The sequence below is a fragment of the Hyaena hyaena genome, unplaced genomic scaffold (genome assembly GCF_003009895.1).
Source record: "Hyaena hyaena isolate Hyena2069 unplaced genomic scaffold, ASM300989v1 scaffold_49, whole genome shotgun sequence".
In the NCBI taxonomy this organism is placed as follows: Eukaryota; Metazoa; Chordata; class Mammalia; order Carnivora; family Hyaenidae; genus Hyaena; species Hyaena hyaena.
The window spans coordinates 2410853-2435246 of record NW_024080681.1 but is presented as its reverse complement, the minus strand read 5'-3'; the positions used below and the strand labels follow the sequence as shown (position 1 = coordinate 2435246).

At 37.2% G+C, this 24394-nt stretch overlaps 1 protein-coding gene across 4 annotated transcripts in view; it reads left to right on the top strand.

Annotated features, from left to right (window-relative positions):
• SLTM (SAFB like transcription modulator) overlaps positions 1 to 24169 on the top strand; it is a 44391-nt gene extending 20222 nt beyond the window's left edge. For 2 of the 4 annotated variants that reach the window (XM_039230628.1, XM_039230625.1), the window contains 16 exons: positions 4308 to 4335; positions 5666 to 6134; positions 6760 to 6809; positions 8950 to 9068; positions 11807 to 11956; positions 12173 to 12276; positions 12369 to 12535; positions 13018 to 13103; positions 13300 to 13463; positions 15885 to 16065; positions 16802 to 16926; positions 17721 to 17891; positions 18585 to 18899; positions 19150 to 19294; positions 21100 to 21260; positions 23110 to 24169. In XM_039230628.1, the coding sequence (XP_039086559.1) occupies positions 4308 to 4335; positions 5666 to 6134; positions 6760 to 6809; positions 8950 to 9068; positions 11807 to 11956; positions 12173 to 12276; positions 12369 to 12535; positions 13018 to 13103; positions 13300 to 13463; positions 15885 to 16065; positions 16802 to 16926; positions 17721 to 17891; positions 18585 to 18899; positions 19150 to 19294; positions 21100 to 21260; positions 23110 to 23218 (2544 nt within the window). In that variant the 3' untranslated portion in view covers positions 23219 to 24169. The remainder of the gene's footprint in view (positions 1 to 4307; positions 4336 to 5665; positions 6135 to 6759; positions 6810 to 8949; positions 9069 to 11806; positions 11957 to 12172; positions 12277 to 12368; positions 12536 to 13017; positions 13104 to 13299; positions 13464 to 15884; positions 16066 to 16801; positions 16927 to 17720; positions 17892 to 18584; positions 18900 to 19149; positions 19295 to 21099; positions 21261 to 23109) is intronic. The other 2 variants (XM_039230626.1, XM_039230627.1) reach the window with 2 other exon arrangements.
• Positions 24170 to 24394: the final 225 nt, after the last annotated feature.

Here is a 24394-nt window from a genome sequence, read left to right as displayed (position 1 = left end):
AATATGGTTCATATTCTACTTTAGTTGCTAATAATATTATGACTTTGGGTGGATTCTCTTAGTTGTTAAGTCTGTAAAGTGAACGTTAATTCCCACGTGCTTATTAATGATAGATCCTGGCACTTAATATATGTGCACTCTGGTTATTTGTGATCTTGTTTCACTAGCTTGAAGATACTAATTACTTTAGAATTTTGGAGAAATTGTTCTCAAAAATGTTTATATTTGCTGATGCTTTAATTCTTAAAAATTTCCTCTAATTTCAATCTCTCCAGTCTTTGGTGATGACACCATGTATCTTCCTTTTTCTATTTGCCTTTGCCCTTAATATTTCACTAATTTAAAATCCCATTTTTGTCATATGAAGTCTCTGTACCTATAAAGCCAGATTTATCTGTGTCTGCTCCATAAAACTGTCCCTAATATCTCTTATGTAGTGCTTTACTGTTTACAGAGAACTTTTTACATCCATTATCTTACTCAGTAATTTATATTCTATTTAGATCATATGCTATCCCTTATTTTATGGGTAAAATTCACCTAGATGGATAACACAGAGTACAACTATTTCAGTGGCAATGATAGGATAAATATCCAGGTATTACGATGCCTGTTTTGGTATTCTTTTCACTAAATCGCTGCACACTAGTAAATCTTGTTTTCTAAATTCCATTATACTTACACAGTGCTGCTGTTAAGCCCGTTACATGCATGGAGATGAACGGTTAGTTCATTCCCTCCTCCTAAAAATAGGAGTGTCTTATACTACAATTATTCAGTAAATTCATTCAACAAATATTTATTGAATGCTTATCACATGCCAGGTATTTTGTATTTTTTGTGATCTTTAGCATATTGCCAGATAGATAGCCAACAGGTGGTGGCTTAAGGTTATTTTGAAGATTTATTTTAAATCAGGCTAAATACATTATTTACATACGAGTCAGGGGAAAGGCTTTCTAGAAGCGGTCTCCTGACGTAGCACATGTTACATGTATCACAAGATTAACCTAGGGGAAGGAAGAGAGAGAAACTCGGGAGGGAGGGAGGCAGGGAATGTAATAAACAGTTTATTAACTGAAAAATAAGTCCTAGGCTTTGCCTTTTACTTAACATTGCTGCTCCTAGGATGAAGTAAAAATAGAGAAGCTTTGTATATGAATTTTGGCATTTGACTAAGGGTTGTAGATCTTCCTATAAGGATAAAAAGCATGAGTACCTACCCTACAGAGCATTTGCTTTATTTTCATATGTGAAATATTACATTTTTTCCAGGTTAAGCTCAAAAATGTGTTTAATATAAAAGGGTTCTTTACATTGTTGTTACTTATTGCATTTCTCATTCTGAAAACAGTCTGTTTTCAGTGGAGGAAAATTATTTTCAGATGAATGCGTATCCCGTATATCATTTAGGCAGGAAAACTCTCCCATTGTATTTCTTGGATTGTTTCCTTACTACAAAGATTTTTAGGCTAATTTAGGGCTTTTGGTTTGACTTTAGCAGGACTGTGTTTACTGTACCTACTGTGCAGTGACACCTGCACTGCTAGGCGGCTCATCTTTTCTGTTAACCCTAGTTGTCTGTGTGCTTCACCTCCATTGTGGTTGGTTTCATTTTGTAGAAACCGGGTCAGACCCTGCTAGGGGTGGTATACGTGGTATATGTAGTAAAGCTAGTATTACCTCTCATTTGAGAAGCTAACATTATGAGACCCTTCAGAAGACATGTTTGAATAATTAGATAAATACCTGAAAGCTCTTCAGCAAAGTAAGGCAAACCTTCCCGGGTATTTTAGCAGCTAGAAATAACATTTCTAATTGGTGGGACTACAGCAGAAAGAACTTTGTTGTCTACAAAACACACAGTACTCTTTTTTAATTTAAACTTTTAATTTTTTTTAAATTTTAAATTTTAAATTTTTTTACTTTTTAAAACAGGAGATAATTTGGCCATTTTCTCTTGAGCCTGTCAGTATGACATCTCTAAAAGAATAACTGGGAAGTGGTGTGTCTGTTGGTAGCTAAAGGAGAGGCAAGTTGCATTCTTTAGTAAGTTATTAATTTGTTCTGCTTCCGATGAAACGTTAAAGATAATCCAGTGTATTTTTCCTCCCCAAGATAAATTACTAAACTAAAAGAGAAAGATAAATGGACAGGTCTGGTCTCACCCACCCTTTGCTAGTCGCCACTGCCTGCCATGCTACCCAAGTGAAAGCATTTCTCTTTCCTTTCCAAATGTTGCAGATTAGAAACATAATGATTGAAACTAAATTCTAGTTCATCAGTGTGGTCCAGAGCAACAATAGAGAGGTTATCAGAGCATAATGTAGTGGACTTACGTGATCATAGGATTCGCTTTGCTATGAATCAATAATCTACTTGTTCAGGGACTCTTTACTTCCTAAGCTTGTAGCTTAGTTGTTTCAGTGTTTGTAGTTTCCTTCATTTAGTGTGTAAAACACTTGGGCATTCCCTAATTGAGGCATCTTACATGTGAGCTTCAAGTCAGAAAATCCTTTAAAATGATTTTTTAGAAATATATCAGATGTCAGTTTGAGCATATGGTACAATATTTGTTATTTTTAAAGAATGCACACTTTTCTATGGATTTAATTGTGTTATAAATATGTCAATTAAAGTTTTGTTTACAGTTCAGTTTTTTTTAAATGTTTTTATTTATTTCTGCGAGAGAGAGAGAGACAGCATGAGCGGGGGGGGGGACGGGACGGTTAGTAAGAGAGAGAGGGAGACACAGAATCTGAAGCAGGCTCCAGGCTCTGAGCTAGCTGTCAGCACAGAGCCCGACTCCGGGCTCGAACCCATGAACTGTGAGATCATGCCCTGAACCGAAGTTGGACGCTTAACTGACTGAGCCAGCCAGGCGCCCCTACAGTTCAGTTTTTTTTCTTTTACTACTGGGCTGTCACTCTAAGGCAACAATTCTTAAAGTGTGGTCCCTGGACAACAGCATTAGCATCACCTGGAAGCTTGTTAGAGATGCAGATTCTCACACCCTGCCTCCAGACCTGAATAAAAACTCTGGGTTGGTGCTTAGCAAACTGTTTTTTCTAGCCATCCAGGAGATTCTGATACAGACGCAGAGTTTGAGAACCACAACTCTTAAGGCATTGGATGTGGTAGCTTCATACCACTGTGACTGAAAATGAACTACTTTTACTCCACTTTTAATTTATTTTATTATTTTTTTTAAATGTTTATTTTTGAGAGAGAGAGAGAGAAACAGAGAATGAGTGGGGGAGGGGCAGAGAGCAAGGGAGACACAGAATCTGAAGTAGGCTCCAGGCTCCAAGCTGTCAGCACAGAGCTTGACACGGGACTCCATCTCATGAACTATGAGATCATGATCTGAGCCAAAGTCGGACACTTAACCGACTAAGCCACCCAGGTGCCTCTACTCAGCTTTTATTTTAAAAGTATTAAGTTAAAACATCCCTAACTTTTTTCCTTTATTGAGATTAAATGCAGATTTGCTTATTTGTTGTGATCTTGAATTTGGGAAAACATTGGCTTTATCTTGGTGTGATTATGACTACTTCAGTGGTTTTTGCAGAATTTGCTTGGTAAAAGGAAAATCCCTTTGCATTTTTCTTCTTTTCACACTAGTACATGCTTAATTTTAGGTTAGGTGAGGAGATCACATTTTAAAGTTAAAATCAGTCATATTTTTAAAAAGCATGAGTTACTATTTTGATTACCTCTTGCACAAAAAGCTTTTCTAAAGTGGTTGACCTCCAGGGTGTATGTGGCCACTGCAAATTAATTTTTAGCAGGTAAAAGGATGAATAATTTGAAAATAATTGCTTTTGTAGTCTTCTCTCTTACTTCTGAGATGCCTGGAAAGGGTTTTTGTTTGTTTTACTAATATGCTTTTAAGCCCTTGAAAGTGTGACTTCAGGTTATACTTTGTGGCCCTAGTTTCAAATAGTATGCCCTAAAAGTACTTTTGAATGGAGTCACAAAAAATCAGGTCAGTCTTTGGGCAACTCTTTGATGTAGGATTCAGATTGTATAAACTAGTTTTGAATACTGAAACTAATACAGTTTATTGTTGATCTGATTCTTGATAGATTGACCTGTTTTGTCTGAAACCGTGTATACCAGACATGTGCTGCATTTCTTTGAATGGGCTCTGGTTCTGATTGGAATATCCTATATTTGCTAGTGATATGTGTCCCTAATTAATGTTATTAAATTATATACCACTTTAACTTGACTGATTTTATGCTATTACTAAAATCTAGCTTTAAGTGAATTCATTTTACATTTGATTATTCTTTGAATTTCAGGATGGTGAGGAAGAAGAAAATGAGAAAGGTATGTTTGATGCCAAATAGAGTTTAAAAATTGCTGACATTTAGAAAAATAGTAAATTATGTGAAAATAAAACATTCCTTATTTGAACTCTTATTTTTAAAATGAGTTTATTTTCAGATTTATCAATTTAGTCAATTAAGTTAGCATCTTGATTTCATTTTTCAATTGGTTTTAATTTTCTTTTTAACATTTAAGATATGTTCTCACTTAATGGTACATATCAGTTACTGTAGTAGACGATGCCATATTTTATTTAACCCAATTTTAATTTTATTTTTTAATATAACTTCTAGCATACGGTAAGTTGATAATGTCCTTAAGACTGGCACTGCAGTAACTCATACGTGCTTATTCGAGCATAACGGATAAAATTAATTGTGTAACCGGTCCTAAAAATGGGTGACGAGGAGACTAACTTTTTGTTTGCTACATAGAGAAGCTTTCATATAGCCTCTGACAGTTTTCATAGTTTAGGAGAACTGTCTCATCCAATACAATTACAGGGACATCAGTAGTAATTCACTGGTCAGTACGAGGTTATGGAAGAGTTCTTGGATGGAAGTCAAAGGATCCTACTTTGGACTAGAAAGGACATGGAGCAGGGTTCTAAGCAAGGCAGAATAAAAGGCCCAACAGTGATGGCGAAGTAAAGCCACTGACTGAAAATCTCACATGCCCAAAGCCTTTCTATTTTGGGGGAATACAAGACATCTTCAAAAATGATAATTGCAGGACTGACTGGACAGGATGAAGACTGGAAATAACCAATTTCCTGAACATTAATGGAGCAGGCCATCTTTGGAGCCTTCTGTAGCAGTTTTCCATACAATTCTGGACTCCCCAAGAATTGAATAAGAAGAATGAAAAAGATGGGGCCCTGAAACACTTTGAAGACTGATTGATATCCTCAGACTGTGACCTTTCAAGACGTCACCAAGGGAGTTCTGAAGGTCACAAGGGTTAAACCCAAGATGATCCGAACATTGAATAACAAATCTGCGCATTTGTCACTATCTCATAGAGGAAAAACAATCTTCCATATGCTATTAACTTCTAACCACAAACGAAGAGCTGGTATCCTCAGGATGGAACCATTTCCTCACTTTTGTTGTTTGGTATTTGTATATAGAGATCATTTTTTCCATGAAGAATAAGTGATCCTGGGTAAAGGATTGTTTATGTTAGTTAATACCCTTGTGTTTTTTTTCCCCTAACCTTCCATCAGTGCTAATAACTGGCTTTATATTTTCTAGGTCCTTTTCTAGCTTATGAATATGAAATTGTTTAAACTTCTTGTTTTGCCATATTTATTCCTGTTAAATCCTCTTAGATATAGCAGGTTCTGGTGATGGTACACAAGAAGTATCTAAACCTCTTCCTTCAGAAGGGAACCTAGCTGAGGCTGATCACACAGCTCATGAAGAGATGGAAGCTAATGCGACTGTGAAAGAAGCTGAGGATGACAACATCTCGGTCACAATCCAGGCTGAAGATGCCATCACTCTGGATTTTGATGGTGATGACCTCCTAGAAACAGGTAAAAATGTGAAAATTACAGATTCTGAAGCAAGTAAGCCAAAAGATGGGCAGGACGCCATTGCACAGAGCCCGGAGAAGGAAAGCAAGGATTATGAGATGAATGCGAACCATAAAGATGGTAAGAAGGAAGACTGCGTGAAGGGGGATCCTGTCGAGAAGGAAGCCAGAGAAAGTTCTAAGAAAGCAGAATCTGGAGACAAAGAAAAGGATACTTTGAAGAAAGGGCCCTCGTCTACTGGGGCCTCTGGTCAAGCAAAGAGGTTTGTTTTTCTATGTCAGTTCTTTACGATACTGAATTCCAGCATTCAATAAGATCACTCTACATTAAGGGGGTGGCTTCAAGACCATGTACAGTAATTAGTACTTATGATCCTGCCTATAATATTTTTGACCGTCATAAGTTACTTTAAAAAAAATTTCAAGATCTTCGTAATATGCAGTGTGTCCTACTGATTGCATTGTCGAATTGTCAGCATATATTTGTTTTTTTTTGTTGTTTTTTGTTTTTTTTTTCAAATTGACAATTTTTTTGTGTTTTATTTTTAAAAATCCTTGTGATGATGGTTAATGAACAACTATCAGTCCTAAGAACACAAAATGAAGTCAAGTCCCAGTCCTGAAATCTGGAGAAGATGGCCATATATCCACTGAATAGAATTGTCAGAAAATCTAGATCTTCAGGCATCTTGGGGAAAATCAGTGCAAGAATCCTAAGGGAATCATTTGTTCAAATAACCTAATCTAGGCCTTTGGAATTGTTAATGTGTATGAATAGCACTAGTTTGAAATATAGTCAATATCAAGCTGTTCGATTTTTGGTTTTTTTTTTTTTTTTTTGGTTTTATTTTTTGTTTTCAATTTTCTTCTGGTGATTTGCTTCTTTAGCTCTTCAAAGGAATCTAAAGACAACAAGACATCATCCAAAGATGACAAAGGTAATGGATTTTTTTCTATTTTTTCAGTGGTAAATTGCATATTTTCATTAAAAAATAATAATTGAGGTTTCCTTTGACATGTAGTCATTTAAAATATACTAAAAATTTTGGATGGCTTTTGTGCACACTGTTAAATAGATTTCAGCAAACTCTCGGTACGATTGAAGTGTTTTGTTTTAATTTGTAAACTGGTAGGAGGATGCTAAAGGTTGTGTTTTTAATACTGTGTTCTAAGCACCTGTACTGAATATTAATACGATAGATACTTCATTTTGCATTATAATTTTATAAATATTTCATCTTTAGTTGTAGTCATTTGTAACCCTTACACACCAGCACAACCTTCTCCCTGTTCTCTCAAGAAGGAAATGTGCTCTATAGGATATTCATATATATTTGTGGGGTCTATTATTTAAAAGAAAATCAATTGCTAACATTTGGTTTTACTTTTTTCATTGTTTAAACCAGGGCATACTTCTGTTAACATAGCCAGTGTATGGGATTTTGATTCTTTAGAATTTACTTATTAATTTGACTTACTTTGGGTCGATAGGAGTTTTATGTAGGTAATTTGTTTTATTTTAAATTCTTATAAGCTTAAAGATGCATTATTTGATTACTTTCTGTTAGTGGGATGTCTGCGTCTCTCACAGCTGTTGCACTATAGTTTCCTCTTGTACATAGGCTGTCTACTTTTCCTATTTTCTGAAAAACCAGCTTAAGGGAAAATAAAACCAATCAGGTAGTGCAAAGTCCTAGAATGTTTCTTCAGTGAATAAAAAAGGAATGTTACCTGATTTTTGTGGTTCATTTAGTGTTATTTTGTTGATATATTTTAATAGTTGGGATTTTAAAGTGATTGGTGTACTAATTGACAATTAATTCCAATACTTACATCCTTTACAGTTTTGGTTAATGGGCAATATTTAACAGATTTATTGAATGTTACCCTTTAAATTTAGAAGATTAGTGGTCTTGGTTAAACGGTAACTTTTTTCTATCACGGAAAAATTTTTTTTCTGTAATTGAGAGAAGTACCTGGGCCCAAATGTTTCGGGTAACATAAAAAAAGATATGCAGACTTCTAGTTAGCATTTCATAAAGCTGATGCTTTGATAAATGCAGTTTTTAAGAATAGAAATGTGGCTATTAATGTTAAAAATGTTTGAGTCAGATATGTGTTGCCTCTTTGTAAGTCTACATGGACAGTAATTTTTCAACTAAAACGTGGCATTAATGTTTTAAAGCATTGGAAATGTTACTCTTTCTACATATAATAACTTGCAGTTATAAAAATTATTACTTTTAATTGCTTACAACCTTTTTTTTTAAAGTGGGTAAGAATTGTTCTCCATATAAAGTCAAATGAATAAAAGGTCCCTTTTATAACAGCATATTTGAAGAAAAGCACTGGAGGGTGACTGAGTAGGCCTGTATTCTAAGAAATGCCATATAGGTGTATGAAACCATAATTTGTGTATGCAAGTAGTACAGGAATAATTCATTTAACCGTTTACCTATTCTAAAGGATTTCGAGGTTTCTGATTTTATTCTTAATAATTAATTTGTTTTAGAAGATTGTTTTTTTATTAAATCCAGAGTTATCTAGCTGCATATAATTCCTGTTTTATTCTTTCTCTACTAGAGAATGAAGACAAGCTTTTGGTTAGTCTTTGTTATTAAACATTTAAATTTTTGAAAATAGTTTATCCCTTCCTTTGACTGTTCCCTCTTGCACTCTCTGTTTCTCAGGATCTAAAGCCCAGAACAAATGTAGGTAATTAAGCAATTTGTACATTTCTAGATGACTGCTTTCCAGTTGTCTATATTCTGTGCAGTGGTAGAGTATAAATCATTAAATTTAACAGTCAGAGTCAAGAGCTGTTTTCACCTGCTTCGATTTAAAACTCATGTGATAGGAATTACATGGATATTCAGATTTGTTTCCTTGCTAGTATCCTCTATTGTGTTTGACTTTAATAATAGCAAATTCATAGGATTTGGATACAATAAGGTTGTACTATTAAAATTTAGTTACATTAAAAGAGAATTTTATAATTTTGAAAGAAGGTGGACTAATAATTCTACAAAAAAAATTCCAGTTGAGATACTAAAATGTCTGATATTAAATCTATTCTAGGAAGCACAAGTAGTACTAGTGGTAGCAGTGGAAGCTCTACTAAAAATATCTGGGTTAGCGGACTTTCTTCTAATACCAAAGCTGCTGATTTGAAGAATCTCTTTGGCAAATATGGAAAGGTACAGTTTTTACCTTTGTATCTGTCTTCTTAGTGTCTCCATTTGAAATGGATTATATTCAAAACAATTATATGAAACCTTCCAATTTTTTGTTTTTCTTAGGACTGGTTTAAGTATAATTATTGAATTCTGTGGTGATGTAGAGTTTGTCCTGTAATCTCACTCTGAGCCCTGGGGATCTCTGTATTAAAGCTCATATTTTGAGTCCATTTCAGCAAAAGACTGAGACTTATTCATCACATTCATCATGATTTTTCTAGGAACTGGAGTATCGAAGGCTAATCTGGTCATCTAGAAAATATAGACTACTATTAGACAGTGGGATATAGAATTTGGTGGGCGTGGGAACTGATGCACCTGTCGTTACACAGATTCCAGTACAGCAGTGGGAAAAAATGTAAAGCTGCTAAAAATATCCTTAATCAGAAGTTGTGATATGTGCTGTGATGGGAGAGTTACTAAGAGAGCAAAAGAGGAGGCTTGACTGTGGTTGGTTCATCAGGAAAAGTTTCCTTGGCATATAATGGGAAGATCTAACAGAAGAATAGTCAATAATTAAATGAATTAAATACTCTGTTAATAGTTGTTGAATTGTATTGAAAGAATTCACTGCTTTCTATCTCATGTTTTTGTTTTCATTATATGTTACATGTCATCTATTTCAGTATAAGCTCTTTTGATCTTAAATGTTTGTTTATTTTGAGAGAGAGAGAGAACATGCGGACAGAAGTGGGGGAGGGGCAGAGAGAGAATGCCAAGCAGTCTCTGTGCTGTTCGCGCAGAGCCCGACATGGGGCTTGATCTCTGTGTCCCAGAACTGTGAGATTATAACTTGAGTCAAAATCAAGAGTCGGATGTTTAACTGACTGAGCCACCCAGACACCCCTCCAGTGTAATCTCTTTGATAGTAGGACTTTGTCTGCTATACTTTAAGTGCATGTGGTAGGCTTTGAAATATTTATTAAATTAATGATCAGTATTAGTGAATAACCATTCATGAATGTTACAAAAATCTGTTGATTTTAGAAGTCTTTTTTCCTTCTAATATAGAGTTGCCCGAGTGTTAAGGATTCTTACAGGTGTCAGATACACAACACTGATAACTGTAGTCCTGTGTTCAGCCCTGGTTTATTTTTTGTTTCATTTTCAGTAATTTATTGTTAGAGATATTAAAAATTTTTTAATGCTGGCATTTCCTAGGACTAAAACTATATAAGGACTCCATGCACGTTTATAACCAGACATTGGGCTTTAAAACCAAGTTGCTGTTGGGGCAAGTCTGCTTTTCCCAGACTTGAGATAAGAGCTGATCTTTCCAGTCATCCACACCAACCAGCCTCCTAACTTCCCTGTTTATCTCTTCTTGGCCTTATGTCTGTCTGTCTTTTTTGTTCAGCACTAGATTGTTCTCTCACCTTTTTTCTTACTCATCCATCCCTGTCCCTCTGGACTTTTATGGAATTGAAATTCTTTGTCACTTTTATATTGGTATATATTTTTAAAGTTCAAAGGCTATCTTTAAAAAAAAATTTTTTTTTAACTTTTTTATATTTATCTCTGAGAGAGAGAGACAGACAGCATGAGAAGGGGAGGGTCAGAGAGAAAGGGAGATACAGACTCTGAAACAGGCTCCAGGCTCTAAGCTGGCTGTCAGCGCAGCGATGCAGGGCTCGAACCCACAAACTGTATGATTATGACCTGAGCTGAAGTTGGACGCTTAGCCGACAGAGCCACCCAGGCACCCCTCAAAGGGTATCTTTTTAGGGTATCTTTTGTAGGGTGTGTTTTTTTAAGACTGCTTTTTTATATGTGGGTGGTTAGTCATTTTTTGAAATTTCTTTTAGTAACTCATTATAGAAAATTGTTAACACTCATTTAGAAACTTTGTAGAAAATTACTTTTTTTTCCTCTGAGATTAAGGGTGGGCTTATGATAGGGGAACTTTGGCCCAAATCTAACTGAGAATATTAATTTCTTTGCTTTCATTACTTGTGTCATTTATGCATTGATGTGACTATTGTATTTTGGCTATATAGTTGAAAATTTTAAGAAAAAAACTAAAAGTAGATTACATTGCTTTTGACAGTATTTTTTATTTACTTAAAACAGTTTTTTAATGTTCATTAATTTTTGAGAGAGAGCATGTGAGCGGGGGAGGGGTAGAGAGAGAAGGAGACCGGAAGCAGGCTCCAGTCTCAGTTGTCCGCACAGAGCCCGATGCAAGGCTAGAACTCAGGAACCACAAGATCATGACCTGAGCTGAAGTTGGACACTTAACTGACTGAGCCACCCGAGTGCCCCTTGCTGCTATTTTTTAAATGTTTATTTGGGGGGCATGCAGAGAAAGAGAGAGGGAGAGTGAAAATCCCAATCAGGCTCCGTGCTGTTGTCAGTACACATCCCATCATGGAGCTCAGTCCCACGAATTGTGAGATCATGACCTGGGCCAAAATCAAGAGTTGGATGCTTCACTGACTGAGTCATCCAGGTGCCCAGTTTTTGACACTTTAAATTTTTCCCCTGGATATTTACTTTAAGTACTTGTATTAAGCAAAGTAGATAGTGATCATAAGAATATGAACCAAAATGATAATACATCCAAAGTGTATCCATCATCCTGAATTCATGTGTCCTAAATACATCCTTTTATTTGATTGCTGTTCTGAAGTTTGATCTCTTCAGAAATGCGTGTCATGGTAAAGTTGTATAACTTTGTCAAGTGTTAATTTATGTTCTAGGTTCTGAGTGCAAAGGTAGTTACAAATGCTCGGAGTCCTGGGGCAAAGTGCTATGGCATTGTAACTATGTCTTCAAGCACAGAGGTATCCAGATGTATCGCACATCTTCATCGCACTGAGCTGCACGGACAGCTGATTTCTGTTGAAAAAGTAAGCTTGCCTAAATGTATATAAAAGGTTACTTTGAGGGCTAGCAATGCTCAATTTAAAGATGTTACATCAGTAGAAAATAGAATTTGGAATAGTTTTTAAGTATGTTCTTCCTTCTGTGTGTTGCACATTTTCTCTGAACAACATACTTTTTTTGTGCTCTGAAACAAAGTTAAAAGTTAATTGATTTTTTTTTTTCCTGTTTAAACCTTTCAGGTTAAAGGTGATCCTTCTAAGAAAGAATTGAAGAAAGAAAATGATGAAAAGAGTAGTTCAAGAAGTTCTGGAGACAAAAAAAATATGAGTGATAGGAGTAGCAAGTAAGGATTTATTCTTTTGATAAGCCCTAGACTTTTTTGGAAAGTTGACACAAAAGTTCTCATTCTGTTGTTTTCTTGTGTGGTATGATCAGGACACAAGCCTCTGTGAAAAAAGAAGAGAAAAGGTCGTCTGAGAAATGTGAAAAAAAAGAAGGCAAGGATACTAAGAAAATAGAAGGTAAAGATGAGAAGAATGATAATGGATCAAGTGGCCAAACTTCAGAGTCGATTAAAAAAAGTGAAGAAAAGAAGCGAATAAGTATGCTATGTATCTTTCTTCTCAATCCCTTTCTAATGCTTTCTACAACTTAAGTTTTACAGTGGAAGGGAAAACCTGAGGTTCCAGTCCAGATAAATATGTAGACTTCGTTGTTAGGTGTTACTGTAGTAGAAGGCGAAGTCCAGTAGCTCTCATCTTCTTTTGTACTCTTGGGAAACGAGTGTGTTCTTCCAGCTGAGCCCCTTTACTGTAAAACCTGGGCTGCCCTGAAACGGTCATAGATTTGTAGCGTCGTAACTGAGTTGGATCTTTTGGTATCACTGAAAGTATTTATGTTTGGGAGTTGAGCTATTTTTAAAAAACTATTTACAGTTAAGTTCTCATAGAATACATTTATTTCGTGCACTGGTTTGTGAATATCTGGCTATCTAAGATTTCAGCATTTTTACATTATATTTATTGTCTTTTTTAATGAAATAGTTTTTAGGTATTTGTTTATCTACTTTTTTTTTTTCTCTTAGGTTCAAAGAGTCCGGGACACATGGTAATACTAGACCAAACTAAAGGAGATCATTGTAGGCCGTCAAGAAGAGGAAGATATGAGAAAGTAAGTTTCTGAGAGGGATGCTGTATACTAGTCTGTTTTCAGAGGAAGATAATTCAGTATCTCTGTAACCTGAAAATCGGAAGAAAAATAGGAGGTCATTACTCTTTGACGCTTTTAAAATGACCAGCTGAGTTTGAAAACCAAACCCCACATTGTTTTAACTTCTAGTCCTGTTACACTTTTTTTTTTTACGTAGATTCATGGAAGAAGCAAGGAAAAGGAGAGAGCTAGCTTAGATAAAAAAAGGGACAAAGACTATAGAAGGAAAGACATCTTGCCTTTTGAAAAGATGAAGGAACAAAGACAAAGAGAGCATTTAGTTCGCTTTGAAAGATTGCGACGAGCCATGGAACTTCGAAGGTAGGAACAGTGTCTGTTTTATACCTGTCTTTACCTATAGATACATTTTTACCACTAGTTATAAACCAGATTTCTAGAAATGGTATTCCCAAGAAAGCTGTTTGCCACTTTTATGAAGTGCAGTAAAACCTAATGATTTCTGAAGTTTACGTAGCATTTTATAATTTACAAGGTGCCTTTCCATCTATTATCTGTCTCCGCTGTTCTGTAAGGTTAGGTGTGCCCGTTATCTAATTGAAAAACTGGAGGCCCAGAGAGGCTAAAAGACTCTTCCAATGCCACATGGCTAACGAGTGGCAGAGTCGGGACTCAGACCCAAGTCTTCTGACTCTAAGTCCGATGCTCTTTCCTCTACTCCAAAGCTGCCGCCATGAAAAACATACTTTTAAAGAAAAAAATGATGGTGACATAAGATAGTCTCAGTGTCATCTCTAGTGCTCAAGTGTCTAGTTTGTAACTGTCTTTACCTATAGGCACATCTTTAACACTAGTTAAAAACCAGATTTCTGGAACTTGAAAGCAAGTGAAAGAGGATTTTCCTTGTGAACCTCATTGTGTTGAAGCTCTGTCTCAAAGCAAGCATTCTCCTTAAAACAGAGAACAGAAACAACATTTTCTGTTTTTAGTGGCAGTATCTCAACAGTTTACCGTGAATGCCAGTTTGCTTTCATATCAGTTTTTTGATGCCACTTAAAATATTCTTGTGACACTGTTTTGTGATTCAAATTTCCAAGTATTAACCTGTCTCATGGAGAGGTCTTCTATCACGGGATTTCATCTGTTCATTCACCGGAGCGTCAGGAACTACTAGACACTTCGGAGGACTTAAATAGTACTGTGATTGCCACACACTTTATAGAAGGAAATAGTCCTCACGTTGCTCAGAATCCGTTTTCTCTTTGTTGACGAAGTCCTAATATGCTGAGCTTCCTACTTAGATGATGGGTCAGGAGGAGAGTGGAAGCTGCTAGAGCAGGGATTCTCATGCCTATCACACCAGCACCCCTGTCATATTAAAAGCATTCGCAGTGTCCTCTTTACTCTGCTGAAATGTAATTGATGCAAAATAGGCCTACACATGTGTTCTATGCCTATACAAATAATTGCCAAAAAACCAATATAATGCCTTAATTCTAATATAAAGGAGAAATAAAAGTAAATTATAATGAAGCGTATATTCCAGATATGAATGTTTAGGCACGACTCTCTAGAAGACCTAATGAAGTAGTCAGATGTTTACAACCCTCTTTAGATTCAATGAGAATGTGACAGCTACAAATGCAGACTGATATTGGTGTGTCGTTTTGGTAAGTCAAAAACCAGGAGTGGTGTTGGCATTACGACATGGTTTCTGAAATGGTGAACTACTCTTGGTGAAGGTCTTAACAAAGTATATTTTTCCTTCTAATTAACATGGAGGTGCATTCCTGGAAATTTTAGTGTCTATAAGACCGTGCCAGCCATGCAAACCAACCAACCTAGCCTTTATTAAAAATGAGTGAAGTTTCAGGCTCCAACTGTTTAAAGGTGATTTTGTTTTGTTTTAATGACATGAATGCCCATTATGTCATTTGAAAGTATAATGAATATTGGACAGTTTGTTGCTATGCTGAACTATCTGACTATTCCATGCATCATAAGATATTTAGAGTCCTTGGTCCCCACTCACTCAGTGCTGCTGCTCATGGCCCTGATGGTCATTGGGAAAATTGAAAATGCCCCTCAGATTTCCATAGGAGCAGTACTGACCCACTGAGAACCACTGGGTGGCTAGAGGAAGACATGCTGATAGACAGAGTACACTGAGGGCCTTAGAGTGAGGGGATGACAGAAATGTGATTGAAGATCCCAATACAATATCTTCATTAAGTTCAGCAAACGTTTGAACTGCCTCCTGACTCAGAGAAGCATGGGCCCCTGAACAGCAAAAAAGCCCTTCAGGGCAATCATTTTATTATATATTAGCATGTGCTGTAATTCATGTTGATGGATATGATCCCAAGTCATCAAAATAAGGTATACTTTGTTTAAGGAGATATAACACATACTAGGTACTGGAAAATTTCCTGTCAAAAACAGAAGTTGTAGTTTTGTAAACTCATGTAGACTATGTCCTTATTAAAATGTCGATTAACTAATGGGCTATTACTATAGTGGGATTTTTATTTAAACAGGAATCCTCTAAGAGGCAACTACTCTATAAAATTCAGAGGCTTAGTTGACAATCTTAATAAATAAGGGACAGCATTGGAATCTGTTTAAAGTTTTATTTTGAGTTCTCTTTCCAATTACATTAAAACTACTTAGATTGAGTTGAAGTTTAAACTTGCCAACCAGAAGGAAAAGTTCAAACTCAAAAGCTATTCTCTTTCACACAGTGCTAGCATAATTTAAGTATTTCTAAATACTGATTTTTGTTAGACGAAGAGAGATTGCAGAAAGAGAGCGTCGAGAGCGAGAACGCATTAGAATAATTCGTGAACGGGAAGAACGGGAACGCTTACAGAGAGAGAGAGAGCGCCTAGAAATTGAAAGGCAAAAACTAGAGAGAGAGAGAATGGAACGCGAACGCTTGGAAAGGGAACGCATTCGTATTGAACAGGTGCAGTCAGAAAATCTTTTCATCTTAAATAACTGACCTTTTTCAAACCCTGTGATTTTTGCCCTTAAATTTGCTTTACTTGTTGTAAAGCCTTTATAGAATGAGTTCAGCTGATGAGCATATATTGAGTGCCCCTGAAAGATAACAATCAATTAGGTACTAGTTAAAAATCCATATAGCAGTGACTTTGTTCCGGCCAATTGGTAGTAACTGGAGCTCTGCAATATCACGGCAGCCTAATAGTCTGAGCATAGGACTGTGAGTCCAGAGTAGTTGTAATCCAGGCTCTGTCACTATCCCAGTCTCAGCAAATCATAACTTATTTCCTTACATATTAGAGTGGGAATGATTTCCCAAGGCTGGAAGGAAATAATGCCTCTCTTTGCAGAATTGCATCAAAGCACTTAGTTTCCGTACATGTTTAGAACTTTATTCCTAATTCCCTTTAGGTGCTTTTGTTTCAGTCAAATGATGAAACTGAATCTGACCTTCCCAATTACTTGCCAGCTTTCACCACCCGATCTCTGTTATTTTTAAATGTTGCAGAACAATAGCCATAGCCTAGATTACTGATTTCTGAAGACAGTTTTGTTTATATATTTGTCCCAGGTATGTGTTTTGCCTGGTGCTTGCCTATGGTGGTTTCTTAATGACAGGATGAAAACAAGGTTGCGCATGTACTTACCTTGTGTTTTCATTTTGCATTGGTTGGTTCTTCCTTCTGTGTTGTCTGAAGGAACGTCGTAAGGAAGCTGAACGTATTGCTCGAGAACGAGAGGAACTGAGAAGGCAACAGCAGCAGCTTCGTTATGAACAAGAGAAAAGGAATTCTTTGAAACGCCCACGTGATGTAGATCATAGGTAGTTGCCTGCTTTCTTCTCTTAACAGCTGCATTTGCTACCTTATGCCTTGTAAACTAGACTGACCAGAGAATTAGAAAGTATGGGCATCATGGAATAAAAGGTCATGCCAGTAGGGATGGGAATGATTGCAGGACTGGAGTGGATCCAGTGCATTGTCAAGTAGGAAGAGTCTGCTCTCTTTCCCTTTCCCTTCCTAATGGCAAATGTTTTTCTATTATGACTGGAAATACAAAATTATAGTGGGCTTCCGTGATGCGTCTCAAACTCAGACCCATTTGAAAATTCTTACAGGGTAATGCAGATAAATTTGGAAGTTACAGACTTGGGTTGCCTGTGTTCGTGCTGCTTAATAGACTTGAGAATATATGTAGTTATTTAATTTTCTTAATATAAATCTCTAAATTCTATGAGATTTTGTTGATTGTGTTGAAAAATACATGTAATGAGTGAATTGTGCTTGGGATTACCTGCGTAACTTTTCCAGAGTTCAACATAATTAAAAACGTTGTTAGAATTTTATTATAAAAGGGTATCTGTTTTTTCCATTTATGATTTTTAAAACAGACTATTTTGCAACTGTCTTCTTGCCTGTGAACTGCCTCTAACACTATATGACTTCATGCAGTCTGATAATTTTTTGCTAGCTTATTCTTGTAACGCTGTTTTGTGTCTTGAGTTTATTAGCCCTCTGTGTCCACAGTTCCTAGCATGTGGTATGTATGACTCCAAGTAAGTGTTGTTGGATTATTATAAAACTAATTTATATAAATGAGCAAATATTTCTCTTCAAGGCGAGATGATCCTTACTGGAGCGAGAATAAAAAGTTGTCTCTAGATACAGATGCACGATTCAGCCATGGGTCTGACTATTCGCGCCAGCAGAACAGATTTAATGACTTTGACCACCGAGAGAGGAGCAGGTTCCCTGAGAGTTCCACAGTACAGTCTTCATCTTTTGAAAGGTAGATGCCTTGAGAGTTGCTGTATTTGGTACATGAGCCTTGCTAATCATATGTTTGGTTCTCTATTAAAATCTTAAGTACTACAGGTCAGACCTGAGTGTTCAGAACAAATTGTGTGTTTGGTTTTTGGTTTCATTGATTTAATAAATTCACATAATTTATGTAAATATGATTCAGTGTACAAAATTAGTTTGGAGTGCCTAGCTGGCTCTGCTGGTAGAGGATGTGACTCTTGACCTTGGGGTCATGAGTTCAAGCCCCTCACGGAGTACAGAGATTGCTTAAATACATACATTTTGAAAAAAAAAAATTGCTTCACTCGGCCACTCTAACAGGCTTAAGTAGATCGGCTTTATCTTCTTAACCTTGTTTAAAACTAGGGGATATTTTTAGCTTTGGATTTGCCTCAACTGTTAGGAACAGTAAGACATCCTTCAGGTTGGTAGTCACTGGAGTGTTTGATGTAATTTCTCCCAGATGCTAGAAAACAATTTTCATGCCAAACATTTAGCTCATTTTAAAAGAATATAAGTTATTGATTATAATAACAGTTGTGGCTTTTTTGGTGGCTATGCCTTAGGTTTATTTTTAAGGAAGCTGTAATTTTTGTAAGTTATGCAAATAAAATTAAGAAAAGTAAGGCCAAATAAGTACTTCTCAGGACCTGTGTTCTTTGTTTTGGATAATCGACAGGCGAGAGCGCTTTGTTGGTCAAAGTGAAGGGAAAAAAACACGTCCTGCTGCACGAAGAGAAGATCCAGGTTTTGAAAGGTATCCCAAAAATTTCAGTGATTCCAGAAGAAACGAGCCTCCACCACCAAGAAATGAACTTAGAGAAACAGACAGGAGAGAAGTCCGGGGAGAACGAGATGAGAGGAGAACCGTAATCATCCATGACAGGCCTGATATCACTCACCCTAGACATCCTCGAGAAGCGGGACCCAATCCATCCAGACCAACCACCTGGAAAAGCGATGGCGGCATGTCCACTGACAAACGGGAAGCAAGGTATCCGTGTGTAGTTTTCAGTGTCTGGCTCGTAGTACGTAACGCATTTGGGTTTAGGGAAAAAAGATGTTAGGGCACCTGGCTGGCTCAGTTGGAAGAGCGTGCGACTCTTCATCTCAGGGCTGGGGGTTCAAGCGCCACATGGGGTGTAGAGATTACTTAAATAAAAACCCCAAAAAATTAAAAAACTTTTTTTCAAAAATGTGTAATAGAGTTTTCATCATAGATGTCTTTGGGTTTTGTTTCACAGAGTTGAAAGGCCAGAACGATCTGGGAGGGAAGTATCAGGACACAGTGTAAGAGGGGCTCCTCCTGGGAATCGCAGCAATTCTTCCGGCTATGGAAACAGAGAGGGAGACCGAGGTGTAATCACAGACCGCGGAAGTGGAACCCAGGTAAGTTCTTGAGGTTTTAGTGTCAACTCTTCAGGAATAAATTCAGAGGACTTATTTTTTTTTTAACATTCTTTTTAAGTTTGCATTTTTAAAAAAATGTTTATCTAGGGGCGCCTGGGTGGCTCAGTCAGTTGAGCATCCGACTTCGGCTCAGTTTCATGATCTCACGGTTCATGGGTTCGTGCCCCGCATTGGGCTCTGTGCTGACAGCTAGCTCAGAGCCTGGAGCCTGTTTCAGATTCTGGGTCCAATCTCTCTCACCCTCTCCTGTTCATGCTGTCTCTCTCTCTCTCTCTCTCTCTCTCAGAAATAAATAAAAAACATAAAATAAAATAAAATCTTTATCTGTTTATTTTTGAGAGAGAGAGAGAGAGAGAGAGAGAGCAGGCCGGAGGGTCAGAGGAAATTGAGGTTTTCAGACAGGATGCAAAATCTTTGGCCTCTACTAGTGTTTCCCTTTCATTTTTTCCTCCTCCCCCCACCCCACGCGCCAGTCCTCTCCTGGTTCATTCAGTAGCTTAAAGTGTAGAATTGAGATAAAATTTTTGTGTCTTTTTCTCTTAGTTCTAAAGGTAGGTGAGTGGAATATTTCATATTTTTTAATTGCTTTTATTCTTGTGACACTTTATTGACTTTGATATTTTGTAAGTTAATGAACTTGCCAGAGGCAAGTGTCTTCATCTCTTAACAACTCAAATGACCTTTTTCCTAATCTGAAAGCATTCTGTTGATGAAATACTGGCATATGAGTTGACGGTAGCACAAATAGAGTATCTTCTTAAATTACACACAAAAAAGAATTCTGAAATGTGTGTGTCCATTCTTCAACCTGCATTATAGTACGATGCTCTGTTTTGTATTTGAATACATATCAGATTTTGTAGCAACATACTTTACTGGAACAATCCCTCGGCATTCTAGCTATATACCACTGTACACTTTTCATTTCATCCAGAGCACTTATGAAACGGATTTGGAAGTGCTTGCATTATAAGCTTTCGTGTTTTGATAAGTTGAAATGTTCAGTAGATAGCTCCTTGATTTCTTTGCCCTGAACAGAACTTTTAAGGCAGGGTGTATAATGCAGACATTCTGCCCTATTTAGGTTAAAACTTAAGGCAGTCTTGTAGACTAGCCCCTGCATTCAGATATCCATTTAGAAAAGAAGTTCTGAGGGGGAAGATCCTGTCCCTGCCTTGACAATTCTGTTTTTCATAATGTAGGTGGTTCTGCCAGCATTACACCTCTGTGGAGTACCGTCAGCTTTATTTTCTGTAGACTAAGTATTGTTACTTTTGACTCTGTTATCCTTGGATCCTTAGTTCTCTAGCTTTTGTTTTTTCATGCCCATTACTCTGCTTTTTTAGTCCCGTCTCTAGACCTTGTAAGAGTCATAGCAGTAATGAATACAGTGTGAAATAAGATGGCAACTAGCGTGTCAATGTGCTGTTTGCATGTTGATCATATACCCCACCTTGATTTATCTTCAGGTTTTGACCTTTCGCTGTGCCTTGTTACATACCTATAGATCAGTGCAGAGATACATATCTTGAAATACCCAAAGTCATAAAGTACATGCATGCTAGAAGGCATGGAAATAGTAATGACAGGCTGAATCATTGCCCCCTTCCCCTATCCTGAAGCCTGAGCAGCTTCTCAATACGAAGTAGATGGCAGCCCTTTGCATATGCTCTCTATTCACCTGTTTTCTTCTCAGACATCATACTGATTTGCTTCTGTAACATGAAGTGAATCGGTATGAGGCTGAGGGTACCATGACTTTTCTTTCATATGTGATTCTTTAGCACTATCCTGAAGAACGACATGTGGTTGAACGCCATGGACGGGACACAAGTGGACCAAGGAAAGACTGGCATGGTCCCCCTTCTCAAGGGCCTGGCTATCACGATGCAAGGCGAATGGGTGATGGCCGGACAGGGGCGGGCATGATAACCCAACATGCAAGGTAAGTAGTTACTCAGTTAAGACTTTTCTGCCAGCATATATCCAAACCTTTATCCTTTCCTTAAAGGACCGTGTAATTTCCGAGAGCTCGAATTGCAGCTAGTAACAGCCCTGGCCCTGCCCAAACATTTCCCCATATTAACTCAGAATCTCCCAGAGGTTGTATGTAAGGCAGCTGATGATAATTTGTTAGTTTACGTTCCTCATTTTAAGTTCATCGATTGGTATTCTGCCGTATGGATCAAGATACAGGTACATGTATATGTCAGAAACCAGTAGATAATGAACATTAACTTCATGTTGGAGTCGTGATCTTGTTCACTGCCTGTCACTCCTGAAAGTCCTAGAAAGGAAGAGGAAACAAAGTATATTCTGCTTCCTCCCTTTTCAAGTAGCTCTAGCAAAACTTTTGGATATTTAACCCAAAGCCTGTTTATCTTCTAAGAGACGAGCTTCATTTTCTTTGTGCACTAACATCCATCGTGGCCCCTCAGCTGGCAAGTCTTTGGCCTCTCCTGGTCTTCCATGCCCTTCTTTCTTTCCCGTTGCCCTGTCTTAGAGGGGGTGTGGCTCGGTGATCTAAGTCACTGCTACTCTGTCAGTCACTCCTGCCATCAGACTTGAGTGAGTGTTTATTATATTTGGGCCAGCACAGCCTCCTCACTCATTCTGTCTTTGGGTTTAAAGGTTACCAATGCCTTTTTTCTTGATTAATCCATATTCCTTTATTTTCTGAGTTCTCAAGCTCCCTGGCGGTTAAGCGCTGTTTCTCACTGTTGCTTTACCCTTTTTGTGTGAAACGCTCCTCTGTTTTCTAATGCGTCATACTTTTTTCCCCCAAACTTTTTGATTTCCTTTGCTGGCTCCTTCAGGTGGTTGAACTTTAAACACCACTCTTTGTAATTAGCTCTGTGTTATGATCTTTATGTGAATGATTTGCTGTCTCTGTCAGTTCAGGGTCACATGCAAACTCATTCCTGTTTCAAAGCTTCATGTCCCATTTGTTGTCTCTAGCTTCTTTTAATTTGCCGGCTCCACTGCTCATCTTATTGACCCAGACTGGACCTCGTCCTTATCTTTCTTCATTCCTAGCATAAATATGTAAATATGGTTCTGTTTTCTAAAGAAGAGTTGTAGTTGCTATGCTTTCTTCCTCATTTCAGCTTCTATCTGAGCTTTTCAAATTAGTCTTTTTCCTTCTCTGTTACCTATACTATTCATAAATTTAACTGTTAGAACTGTTTTCATATACCATTTACTTGGCTCCAAAGCCATGAGCTCTGGTCTTATTCTACTTAAACCATTTTACGTTGGGTTTTTCTCTCCCAAATTGGTTGTAGGTTTTTTGGGTGCGCCTTTTTTCCTGCGTCTCATTAGTACCTACTGTGTTGCATTAAACGTATAAAAAGTCCATCTTCCTCCAAAATATGAAAATATTTCTGTGACGATGTCCTCTAGCTCAGAGGTTCAAGTTCCTTATTGATGCTGATGGCGCTGATCTGGGGACCACAGTCGGAGAGCTGCGGCCCCAATCCTTTCTTGTGCACAATATTAAATTAATGGCTTAGTATGAGGGAGGGTCTTTGAAGCGAGAGTGCCCAAGTTTAAATCCTAATTCCCCCATTTATTATTTGTGATCTTGGGCACGTCTAACCTCCAGATCTCAGTTTCCTCGTCAGTAAAGAGGGGTTTGTAATGGTACATACCTCCCAGGACTAGTGAAAAGAATCAGTTATTTAATATGGGTAAAGCACAAAGAACAGTGCCTGGTAAAGGATAAGCACTTTATAGGTATTCGCTGTAATTTATTCTTTTGTTCTTGACAGTTTTTTCTTTTAAACTTTTTTCAGTAATGCATCCCCAATTAATAGAATTGTACAAATCAGTGGCAATTCCATGCCAAGAGGAAGTGGCTCCGGATTTAAGCCATTTAAGGGTGGACCTCCGCGACGATTCTGAAAATTAGCTCTCTGCCATGGTTTCAAGATAATTTATTGAAATCTCCTGTAAACTTTACTTGACTACTTACGAAGAGGACCTCTGACTTGCTTGAGAGTTCTGTCAGACTTTTCTTTTTTTTCTCTTTTTTTAAAATTTAACATGATTGCTTTTCTCAATTTTGGAGAAGATGTTTAAATAGTTCTGTTGTAACTTTTAATAGTTTTGTGTATCATTCAACTTTTTTTCTTGCAGCACCAAGACACATTTGAAAAGATGGAATCAAAACCATTTTGTTTAACTCTGTGTGAATATGAAGAGTAGTTTGCAGCTGTGTGGTAGTTAATTTGCAGCATTAGCTCCGTGGTGTCAGGCTCTAGAGTTCCTTCTTGTCACCAAGCATTTTCAGCCTCCATGTTGAAGGCTGTCAAAGCTTAAAAAGTCTGCTGTCTAATTTTTAGAGAATAAGATTGTTCCTTGCATTTCTGAGTATTATGTAACCTATTTTTGCAGAAGGTACTGTTACATTAAGTGCATCTGTGTATCCTGGTTTAAAAAAATGTACTCTTTTTTGAAATAAACCTTCATATTCTGTATAGTTGCTAAAGCGTTGAGAACCTTCTTAATTGTAAAATGAGAGCCGATTTTCAGGTTAGTGTAGCAGCACACTTGTTCGAGTTTGCATGGTATGAAACCAAATAGATGAACGAAACCTTGGCCATGAGGTTTGTGTCACTGAGGTTTTTACACTCAGTTGTGCAGGTAAGTGCACTTTTAGGTAATCTGCACTATTTGGTGGATAAATTCCATCTCTGGGAGTTGTGTGGGTACTAATGTTTCCGTGTTCCCAACTATGTTGAGAACTGGAAAAAACCCAGGTTCTAGATTGGTGAATCAGTTGGGTTTTGTAAATACTTGTACGTGGGAAGGCATTGTTGTCTCTGTGAAAATAAAAATCCACGTCTGGAAGTGTATGTGTCTTTGTTTCCAGCTTTTTAGGTGTTAGTCCTCCAGACCTTTCTGTGTTAAACCCAAAGTCACTGACTAGATTTAGAGCTGGAAAGCCAGCCTTTTGGTCTTTGTTCCTGGGAAATAAATCTTAACTTCGATTCTTAACCTTGGTGGCTGGGTACATGCTCTATTAAAGTGTTAGAGAGTTAACCTCTAATCGTACAGCTTTTTTTTTTTTTAAGGCAT